The sequence below is a fragment of the Schistocerca americana genome, chromosome 3 (genome assembly GCF_021461395.2).
Source record: "Schistocerca americana isolate TAMUIC-IGC-003095 chromosome 3, iqSchAmer2.1, whole genome shotgun sequence".
Taxonomy (NCBI): Eukaryota; Metazoa; Arthropoda; class Insecta; order Orthoptera; family Acrididae; genus Schistocerca; species Schistocerca americana.
Window position 1 is genome coordinate 911,909,560 of NC_060121.1, and position 12,136 is coordinate 911,921,695.

The 12,136-nt window shown below is 43.1% G+C and overlaps 1 protein-coding gene across 1 annotated transcript in view; it reads left to right on the plus strand.

Moving 5' to 3' along the window:
• The window catches only part of LOC124606514 (homeobox protein EMX1-like), a 322,260-nt gene that overhangs the window by 244,779 nt on the left and 65,345 nt on the right, over positions 1-12,136 (plus strand). Inside the window, exon 2 of the mRNA XM_047138497.1 lies at positions 11,886-12,058. Coding sequence (XP_046994453.1) covers positions 11,886-12,058 — 173 coding nt within the window. The remainder of the gene's footprint in view (positions 1-11,885; positions 12,059-12,136) is intronic.

Genomic DNA, 12,136 nt, shown 5'->3' on the forward strand with positions numbered 1-12,136 from the left:
GGACTGCTACGGTCGCAGGTTCGAATCCTGCCTCGGGCATGAATGTGTGTGATGTCCTTAGGTCAGTTAGGTTTAAGTAGTTCTAAGTTCTAGGGGACTGATGACCTAAGATGTTAAGTCCCATAGTGCTCAGAGCCATTTGAATTTTGTTTCGTCTATTTCTTGAATTCACTGAATAATAAGATGAACTGACGCTCAAAGACAACAGTGCGTATATAACAGTGCGTATATCCGGAGTAAAATCTATGTTCTGGTATCAAAGCCTTCTTCCGACAATAAGAGACTGGAACGTAACTACCACTGTTAATCGGAAAAGAGCATTTCACCAAAGCCTCTGCAACAAGGAACGGGTGGCGAAGATATTTTTTCGACTACTTCATACCACTTGCGTCTTCTCTGTATCCTCTCACGGACCCTTTCTTATACGTCTTCCCTTATGAATGTTTGTATTTATTTCTTATTCCTATTTCTAAGGATTTTGTGTGTGTCTGTTCGCCGCTCAGCTGTTTTATTTTATTTGTATCGTAAGTCCTATTGGCATCTTCAGAAGATCTGTCGATTAGAAAAAGCGCTCGAGAATGTAAACTATTATAAGATGTTCGGAATTCTCAGAAAAATGGATGCAAGCTGTAGGAAATGACGGGTATATGCAATATGTGTAAGAGCAAAGGAGGAACAGTTAAGTCATAAATGTATACAACACTGTCTATGGAGTGCAGCGATCTGTTGCAATATTTAGGTTACAATCAACAGTCGAGTTCGCAATAATATTTGTTCATTTACCGGTTTCTACTTGTGTTGAGGCCATCTTGAGAAGTTTTGGAACTTACGGCTGGTGCTGGCGGGTCGACCACCCGTAAGTTCCAAAACTTCTCAAGATGGCCTCAACACAAGTAGAAACCGGTAAATGAACAAATATTATTGCGAACTCGACTGTTGATTTTAACTAGGAGCGGTAAGAATGGAAACGGAAGAGAATCGAAGCGTTTGAGATTTGGTGCTACAGAAGTAAGTTGAAAATTAAGGGAACTGATAAGGTAAGGAATGAGGTTCTCTGCAGAATCATCGAGGTTGGATATATGTGGAAAACATTGACAAGAAGAAGGGAAAGGATGATTGGACATGTGTTAAGACATAAGGGAATAACTCTAATGATACTATAGGGAGCTGTAGAGGGTGGAAACTGTGGGGGAAGACAGAGAGAGAGAGAGTGGAACAGAACCAGCAAATAATTGAGGACGTGAGTCTATGTGCTACTCTGAGATGAAGAGATTGGCGGTCCGAATCAAATCAACCAGGTGACTGAAGCCCCACAGAAAAAGGAAGAAATTTCTGAGTACAGCATTGCATTGATGTGAATCATGGAATATGTGGGGAAGCTGAGCAGAAGACGAGCTAACTATTCGTTAAACTGTTTCAGAGCACTCAATGAAGAATTCTTTATCGTTTGTATAATTTTGAGTATCAAAGTTTGAGGCATTCTGTATAATACAGGATTCATTAAGCACAGTTACCTATTACTCGTCCCCGGAGAGTGTCTTTCCACATTACCTTCAAGATGCACATTACCTTCAAGATGTCGTAGACGCACCAGTGGTTTCATCACATGTTTGCAAATTATTAGGAGAAGGAGGTTCAAATGGCTCTGACAAGGGAACATCCCCATCGCAGCCCCCTCAGATTTTGTTATAAGTTGGTACAGTGGATAGGTCTTGAAAAACTGAACACAGATGAATCGAGAGAAGAGGAAGAAGTTGTATGGAACTATGAAAAAAATTAGTAAAATATACAAACTGAGTAGTCCACGTGAAGATCGGCAACATCAAGGACAATGGGATTCAAGGAGCGCCGTGGTTCCGTGGTAAGCGAGAGCAGCTACGGAACGAGAGGCCCCTGGTTCAAGTCTTCCCTCGGGTGAAAAGCTTAATTTCTTATTTTCAGTATATGTGACAAACTCTTATGTTTTCATCACTTTCTTGGGAGTGATTATCACATCCACAAGAAAACCTAAATCGGGCAAGGTAGAAGAATCTTTCTACCCATTCGCCAAGTGTACAACTTAGGTGGGTCGACAACATTTTCCTGTCATGTGATGCGCATGGCGTCACCAGTGTCGTATAGAATATATCAGACGTGTTTTCTTGTGGAGGAATCGGTTGACCTATGACCTTGTGATCAAATGTTTTCGGTTCCCATTGGAGAGGCACATCCTTTCGTCTACTAACCGCACGGTTTTGCGGTGCGTTCGGAAAACACAGACACTAAACTTATTACAGTGAACAGAGACGTCAATGAACGAACGGACAAATCATAACTTTGCGAAAATAAAGAAAGTAAAATTTTTAGTCGAGGGAAGACTTGAACCAAGGACCTCTCACTCCGTAGCTGCTCACGCTAACCACGGGACCACGGTGCTCCTGAGCTCATAATTTCCTTGATGTTGCCTATCTTGCGCATGGACTACTCAGTTTGTATATTTTACTAATTTTTTTCATAGTTCCACACAACTTCTTCCTGTTTTCTCCATTGATCTGTGTTCAGTTTTTCAAGGTCTATCCACTGTGCCAACTTATAACTAAATCTGAGGGGGGTGCGATGGGGAGGTTCCCTTGTGAGCACTATGGGACTTAACATCGATGGTCATCAGTCCCCTAGAACTTAGAACTACTTAAACCTAACTAACCTAAGGACATCACACAACACCCAGCCATCACGAGGCAGAGAAAATCCCTGACCCCGCCGGGACTCGAACCCGGGAACCCTGGCGTGGGAAGCGAGAGCGCTACCGCACGACCACGAGATGCGGGCTAGGAGAAGGAGGGATAGATGTGATCCATGGATAGTGCGCGAAACGTAGGACAATGTATCTGTAGTGTCTCTAAGATACGATAGTTAACAGGAAGAAAATTCTATGTCTGGTCTAGCTATGTTTGACTACTGCAATAGAGGTGCAGCACAGGCAATCTGAACATCTACCATCGCTTTGTCTCCTGACTTCGATGTTGTAGCGTAAAGTTAAGATCGTTGTCTTTTGATCAATTACACTGGCAAGATGGGAATATATGTTACTCACGATTAGGTCGCCATTTTGTGAATGAAGATGAAAGACGTTGGAGAATTTTTGTATTCTGCTGAGCATTGCAAAAAGCATTGATCTTATTATTTTGTTATACGTGACATTGCTACAACTGAATGTTTACGTTACAGTGTTTAGTATTTTTTCTTTATTTCAATAAAAACAAAGAGCAGGTGCATAAAGAAAGAACCTTATTGTTGTATGCTATCTCTTCCTAAATAAATCGCAACCGTTTCTAAGAGACGTTGAGTAAATTTCGTTTCTCTGAGTTTTATGATATATTTTGCCTTTTGTTTCATGAAAGATAAAATTTTACTAGTATAATTCAAAATGAAGTCAGGCAACAATATCGTACCGGTTGGGTACAATTAAACTGACGGTTCTCCAAGTGCTTCATTGCGGGCTGTACACATTGCAGGACGCTGAAACATAGTAGGCATATTATTAATCGCTGCTCTCACGCAGTATGCTGGAAACGTATAGTTCTACTTTCTTCCAACAAATGAAAAAATGGCGTTGTAAGCAGTTAGAATACGGAATGTTTCCTATTTCGACATCAGTACAACGTTTATCGCTTGACGACAAGTGCTCCTTTCTTTTGTGAAGTGACTGTTGGTGTAAAGGGTTAAGAGGATTGAAGTATTCCGCACGAAACGCAATGGCTGTTGATAAAGTTATTTTATCAGAACGGCAGCAGGGAACGTTGCGGGAATATCGCCGACAGAAAGAGCTGCTAAGAGGTCCCGTGTTAATAAATGGGCTAAGGAATGAGATCAAGAAATCTGAAGAAACAAATGACTTTAGTGGTGCAGCAGGGAGAGGGAGGCAGCCCACTTCCATGGCAGTTGTTGATGAAGTTGCTGTCGTTATAGCCGACCGTGCAGCACGTGCGTCACATTCTGTAGCCAGTGCTCGAGCTGTGTAACGGGAATAGACTCTCCCTTCGTCAACAATTCAAAAGATTTTTCGGCGCATTTTACACTCGTATCCATACAAAGTTCAGAATATGCACCACATGAAGCCTCAAGATAGGCTGCAACTCCCTGACTTTGCCCTTCGTGTTTTAGCACGCTTGGAAGTGGATGACATGTGGCCGGCGAACATCCTTTGGACGGACGAGGCACATTTTACTCTGCATGGTAGCTTGAATACACGAAATTGTCGCACATATTGTTCTACTCCGTCACATGTTGTGTAGGAACATCCACTGCAGTCAGCTAATGTGACTGTGTCATGTGATTTCACAAGCTCCTTCATTCTCGGCTCGTTTTTCTTGGAGGAGATGACACCTTGCGGGCACGTTAGCCGTACAGTGACATCTGCGCGTTAGAAGGACCTCTTTGTGCAACAAATGATTCCAGCATTGCAAGAACGGAGCAGTATACACACCACAAGATGTGGAGACAATTCATGTCGCTTGCCGGGTGAAAGATTTGCTTCGAGAAACCTGCAGTAATGACCTCATCATCTCTAGGCAATTTCAAGACTTGTGGCCTTCCAGAACCACAGACCTGAAGGCATGTGGTTTCTGGCTGTGGGGATATGTGAAAGATCGTGTCTGTCAGGGACGCATCCGGACTCTTCCTGATCTGGAGGATAGCATACGATGACATATCCCTGTGATGACACCGGATGTCCTGCGAGCAGCATCGGCCATACCATGTTACGGTTGCAGCATGTTGCTGATCATACTCCACGAACACGTAGATTAATGAACATACCTACAATGTTTCAGAGTCCTGCGATGTACACAGCCCGCACTACAACACTGAGAACACAGTCAGTTTCATTATAACCACCTGGTATAAAATCAGTTAGTAATATTAGAATTGGCGACCCGTTACTTATGTCCTTCATTAACATCACGAGTTGCAACATAGTCGCAGCTAAATTTTCAAGTAATCCGGGAATATGTTTATATACTTTTTATACCAGTTATAGACTACAAAAGTGTTTATTAATCTCGGTCGCTAATGAACATCTTCAGACCAGAGCAGACACGGTATGCAAATCGTATCGGGTCGGCATATGTAAAAATGGTTCAGTCTTATAATTGTGGCTGTAACAATTTTACATATTGTAACACCTCGGTTCAGTTTACAGTGATAAAAGCTATAGAAAGAATAATTTAAAATTAAGAATAGAATTTTTAAGGGGGAAAATAGTGTAGAATCAGAGTTCGGTAATTGCAGATCAAAATTATAGTATACCAGCAAGTAGTATAATGTCTAAGTACAGATTGACACTTTACGGACATATAGCCGACAGAAACTCAAATTATCTGCTGATACGAGTGAATTCAGAGGTACCGGTATTCACATATTAACGTGTGGACTTCTGAAAGTGTCGTGTGCCGTTGGTTGCGAATCTGGACGTAGAGCGCGTGCATATCGGCATTTGCGGACAATTTAGATTCCTCCAGGCTAGGAACGTTTTAAATAGACCATCATCCATCACCATCTTAATCCTTGAATATAGAGTGAAAGTGAAATACAAGAGTGTTGTAATTATTTCATTTACCTAGTACTAATCAGTGAAGGTTTTACGGAACCAAAGCTATTCAGCAGTAAGTCAGCACCATCTAGCGGAAAGCTAGACGCTAACTGAAGTGAACCTTTACGTGTTTTACGGACTGCTTAATATGAACTTTTGGGACTCTTTGACGTCCCCACTCCCTCCGAAAGGTGGCGCAGGCTGTCTTAATCATAAAAGGGGAGAGTTTTAGCCGGGCAAATTACTAAATAAAAGCGATGTTTACAAGACTTGCAGTAATAGTAAAACACAAGGCCCGCACCTCATCGGAGAGTCGTCGCTGTCACGTCGGGAAGTAAAGCCGGAAAACCTACCGCCGATACGTATCTACGAGCAGACGTCGACGTGGAGTACCTAAAAAGGGAACCACAAGAGAGTTGGGGATGCTTCAATATGCCGACTTGATGTGATTAGCATACTGGTCTGTTCACGTCTGAAGATGGTATTTACCGAGCAAAGCTAGTAACTTGAGCTATGAATGTTTCTGTCGCCCGTGACTGTAATAAAAAGTATATAAGCTTCATGAACATGATTCTAAAACGGCACGCTTTCTCACTGTCTACTACGCCAGAGCACGTGTCCACGCTGCAGTGCTGACGCGACGGTTCCCCGGCTCGGCAGTTGACACCTTCACGCCCATTCCTCAGGATCGCGTCGTCCTTGCGCCGCTGATAGCATCCTGATGGGGTGCGCAGACCGCCCCCGCCGCCGGCAACATCCTGGTACGGTCCCGGTGACATTTGTTGCGCGCGCACGTGCCTCGCCAGTGTTTTGTTTCGACCGGGCCGTGTCGCGCCGCCCTGATTGGCTCGTTCGACACGCGTCCATAAACGTTTATGTGGGTGCGATACGGTAAATGTTAATGTATGTCAGATGGTCGGATGTGTTTTCGTCGGTAAGATAGGAATCTGGGCGCCTCGCTCGCCAGCGCCCCTAGCGGCGGTGTTGGCAAACAGCCGGCTGTCACGCGCCCGCGCCATTCATTTCCCCGTAGTAATGGTGATACAAACCATTCGCCCGCATCAGATAATTATGTAACCTACTTGTTACCGGCGCGATAGAAATCGTACCCCCGAGTCGGTAGTACCCTCCGCTTTTGCGTGATACATAATGCGTCCCTCTTGCGGTATTCAGGGGCTGTCGACAACTCGTAAATTGAGTGCCCCATTGTTAACGGGTTCCCAGCCACGTAAAATTTCACAGCGAAATTAGCAAATGATGTATTGTATAAGCGTTTCCGTTAAGACCGGATCGTCGGAAAGCCGTTAATCTACTTCTTTTTTTTGTAGCAGTGACAAAAGAAACGTTGAACATCTGCCATTGTGACTGAATTTATTAACCAAACCATACGCAGTGTAGAAGAGATTGAACGTTTCTTTCTTATGACCGGTTTTTCTCAGGCTGCCACGGACATCATCATTCTATGTCCCAAAGGTGGTCAAGTTGATGCATTATTTGTAGCGTTTTTCTGCATAGTAATGACGTTGTAATGATGTTGAAGCGATGTCAAGGGTAATGGGGCTAAAGAGACCCTGTAGAAGAAACAAAGATAACAGTCACAACCTCAAGTAATGAGTTGCAGCTCCTGTAAACAGTGATGAGGTTAACACATATATTGTCTTGGTAACAGAAAGAGGTTACCATGACGTAGGTTTGACTATGGAAACGAACTGTTGGCAGCTGCACTTCCTGTGTTATTCATTTTATCTGTGAATTTAGAAGAGAAAATTCTTTCCCTTCCCCAATATATCGTCGCTAATTTGTTTTATGTAATTCATAACATTTTGAATTATTAACTCGAAAACAAAAAGTTAAGTGATAAGATGTAATTGTCTGTTTTTATAACGGTCCAGCCTGCCGGAAATAGTATTGGATATTTTTTAATACAAAATTTTAGATATATGAAAACCACTTTAATTTTTTTGCACTGCTTTCATATGTGTATTTTCGTTTTAATATTTATCTTGTAAATTTCACTACAAATGTTCAAATGTGTGTGAAATCTTATGGGACTTAACTGCTAAGGTCATCAGTCCCTAAGCTTACACACTACTTAACCTAAATTATCCTATGGACAAACATACACACCCGCGCCCGAGGGAGGACTCGAACCTCCGCCGGGATCAGCCGCACAGTCCATGACTGCAGCGCCTTAGATCGAAATTTCACTACAATTTCAAGACATAATAATTTTCAAAATAACAGTGCACACCCATATGGAATGGTCTCAGCGACTGTGGGAGTATTAAATGCAGCAGCTCGCAAATGTGGCATAAGATTTGAAAGACTCAGACCTTCGGTCCAGACATATAATATAACAGTTTTGTCACAGAGCTATGCTCTAGTACTTTTATTGTACGATTGTCTTTATTGCAATTTTGCTAGCTCTTTGGTCCTGTCGCACACAATAAAAAAAGACTTGTTCACTCCCCAGTCACCTTCAGTTTTAAGCTTCACACTTTGCTGACATACCGGTTGGTTACAAATTATAATTAAAGTGCAGGCACTCACAGTGGTCCAGCGTGGGATTTTAACTATCGTATAACAACGAAATTTGGTACACATTCTAATGCGTTAGTGGATAATCGATTTACCTTGAAAAAAAAAATCCAGTTTCGGCCACCGGGCGCAAATCTGGCGCTGCGAATACAGAAAAGACGTATAGAAATGTTTCCACATGTAATGTATTGGGAACGCGATGTGGGCAGAAAAGATCAAACAATTGAGAAAAGCATAATGTTGATTTTATTGTTAGCCGCCACTTACACAGTTTGTTCATGTGAGCACTGCAGACGTCGACAGATTTGCACCTGTTGACCAAAACCGTAACCAATTTTTTCCATCACAAATCAGTTCCACCGTGACGCAGTCACCAAGTTGCGTTGCCATACAATTACAGCCCCCACTGGACAATCATGAGTAGTTGCACTTTAATTGTAACCACACAGTGGTTATGTTCCACGTACGAGATAGTTTGTAAAAATTTTGAATTGGACATAGACTATACAGTAATGTCTTCCACCAAGTGCGCATTTGTAACTTTTACATTAGAGGCAGGCTATATAGTAATGTTTTCGACCAAGTGTGTATTTCTTTTTGTATAACTTTTTATTTCTTTGACGACGCAATCGTGCTGTTACTTTTGTTGACATGTACAGCATTTGCTTTTAAGACACTGACGACGGCATGTGTAATTTCATTTTAAATATTATACCAACATGTTTTTGTTGTGTCTAGACAAGACAGCGTAGACACAATGAGAGGAAGCCGAAAGGCACGCGCTTAAACTCACGCAGGCTGGCGTGAGGTCTGAAACAGGATACGTAATGAATGCTATAAAGAAAAGTACGTAGCTTCTGGAATACTTAACTTTAATCCACATTTGTAGAACATCGCTCTTGATGATACATTAGTAGAATCTCAATATCAATTGAATACGGCGCCTTGCTAGGTCGTAGCAAATGTAGCTGAAGGCTATGCTAACTATCGTCTCGGCAAATGAGAGCGTATTTTTTAGTAAACCATGGCTATGAACGTCGGCTGTACAACTGGGGCGAGTGCTAGTACGTCTCTCTAGACCTGCCGTGTGGTGGCGCTCGGTCTGCGATCACTGACAGTGGCGACACGCGGGTCCGACGTATACTACCAGACCGCGGCCGATTTAAAAGCTACCACCTAGCATGTGTGGTGTCTGGCGGTGACACCACAGTTTTAGTGTGATGAACACTGACACAGTGACAACACGCTCATAACGCTCTCATTTTTACGTACAGTCTTAACGTCTGAGTCATTAAGTTGTAACAAAATTTCACGGAAATATCATCTGAAATTCATATTTTCGCGTTTCTTATGTGAATTATGCTAAACAGCGCTGTGTATAGAGGTTGTGCTCGTAACTACCATTGTCTTAAAAAACAATTATTTACGATGCCATCACATTTCTTATCTCTCCCTCCAAATCCTCGAACGCCATGCACTCCACCCTGCTTTCCGCATCCGTTTACCTTCCTCCACATGGATCCTCTACCAGCTTGCAAAATTCCCACCCCTTCTCAACCACACAGAACACCTCCGCATTTCCTAAACCATTCGCAAACTAGGTTCCAATAACCTCGTTGTCTCTCCTCTTATCGCTAACCGCGGTATGGTGCCACGCCTTCACAAACGCATCCCTCCACCCCTACACCTACATACAATCCATATCCTATCTCAACGCAACTTCAACCAACTCCATCTTTTAGACAATGAGATCCGCTCCTATGTTTATCCCTCCTACCGACTTTAACTCGTACCCATCAGTTCCACCCTACATCAGCGCTCCTCTCTCCTTTTCCCTCTCCATCCATCCCTGTCCCTTTCCCCCATCCTCCCCACACTCCACACACCTCCTCACCGTGTTTCTTCACGACCGTCCGTATTTCCTCTATTCGCCTCACCCCCTATAAATCTTTTCCAAAGTTTGCCCTACCCAACAGTTTCCACCTCTTTACCCACACTCCTCCACCCTATGGAACACACTCTCTCCTCTGACAATATCTCTCATCCAGTGCAGTTCCTTCGCATTGTAAGTGAAAGTATGGTGCTTGAGTGTTTTTTATCATAAGAATTTCACCTCTCTGTGATGTGTGTTTAAAATGTACATATTTTCTTTTTTTAGCTGTCTGTCTTTGATTTTTAATTTAAAATAGAAAAACAGTCACAAATTTTGTTTCTCATTCTATATTTTTCAATTCGTTTAGCTGAAGAGTGAAATGTTGTACTACTGGTTATCCACTACCGGCGATATGGGACGAAGGGAGATGAAATAACAACAAAGAAGAAAAAGATATTGCTTGCTCTATGTAAATGTGTGGAATAGCTGTAAGATGGTATATGATTACAATTTCTTATTATGACGCAACTAACAGAGCTGTGTAGTTTTTTCTGTACGTATATTTTTGGTTTAATTTTTTCCTGTGTTATTGAAACTGCTGGACTTTTGATAATGTGTTTACTTGGAAGTGCCCAAAGAGGCGAAATTAGCCAATAACTAATCTGCACCCCTGACGCACACAGAAAACTCCGCGTCACACTACCGTAGAACACCACCAGGGGGACCCCAAAAGAAAATGGAGCAACCCGTTTATGTGATCGAGTATCGTGCGGTAATTTCTTTTCGCCAATAGCGCTGTCAGGTTGGAAGCTGTGGCTTGAGGATTTCATTGTGTGCTAGCAATTCAGATAGGAACCGGCAAACAAACGATAAATCAATTACGTAACTTAAAAAGAAAAAAGTCACGTGGTTTGAGGTCTGGACTATTGGGGGGCCAATTTTGTCCGTCATTGAAGCGACCTTGAAACGTGAGTGAAATGATCTGCATGTCGAAATGCTCGTGTAAAAACACCAATACTCCAGACCTCAATCCATGTGACTTTTTTCTTTGGGGTACCTAAAGGAAAAAATTTTCCCGAAACGTCCACGTGATTTAATGGAGCTCAGAAGACTTATTCTTCAAGCTTGCAGAGAAATTACGGAAGACATGTACCGTAGGGTAATCACTAACTTCAGTGTTCGTTTGAAGGAAGTTAGGAAACGAAATGGTGGACATATTGAGCATGTGCTGAGTTAGAACAAATCTCCATGGACGGCTCTTCAGTGTAGTATATGTTCTTTTCAGATTGTATTGACAATGAAGATTGCCGGCCGGAGTGGCCGAGCGGCTAAAGGCGCTACAGTCTGGAACCGCACAGCCGCTACGGTCGCAGGTTCGAATCCTGCCTCGGGCATGGATGTGAGTGATGTCCTTAGGTTAGTTAGGTTTAAGTAGTTCTAAGTTCTAGGGGACTTATGACCACAGCAGTTGAGTCCCATAGTACTCAGAGCCATTTGAACCATTTTTTTGACAATGAAGTTTATATTCAAAATCAAAATGGTAACACATTTCGTGCGCCACCCTGTATTTATCGATTCTTCGGTCACCTCTTGGTAGAACAATGGAATCCGGAGTACAGAGGTTTAAAAAGAGCTGTAACAGATCATTTAGAACCAGATGGCGGGAGTTGTGATAGGGTAAGTGTTTTTCCCTTTGTTGCCTATATAGACTGCAGCACAGTTTGAAGTTTGGTATAAATAACACAGCTGAGAGGGAAGTATATTTAGCATAATTTTAAAAAAAGTTGGTGGTGTTTGAGTGCAGCTACTTAGGCGCTGGTGCAGATCTGGAACTGTGTCGCGCCTGCTTCCTCTTTGCGCGGTCGAGCAACGGGGTGAGAGCATCGGTGTTTTGGCTGTCCACAGGCCCCGACATCCCCGGCTTCCTGCTGCAGCCGTTCCGCAAGCCGAAGCGCATCCGGACGGCGTTCAGCCCGAGCCAGCTGCTCAAGCTGGAGCACGCCTTCGAGAAGAACCACTACGTGGTGGGCGCCGAGCGCAAGCAGCTGGCGCAGTCCCTCAGCCTCACCGAGACGCAGGTGAGGGGTCGCCCTATCTCTACCCACTCCACACACCTGCCTGCTTGTGTTCTGCACTGTCCACTCACTATCGACGTA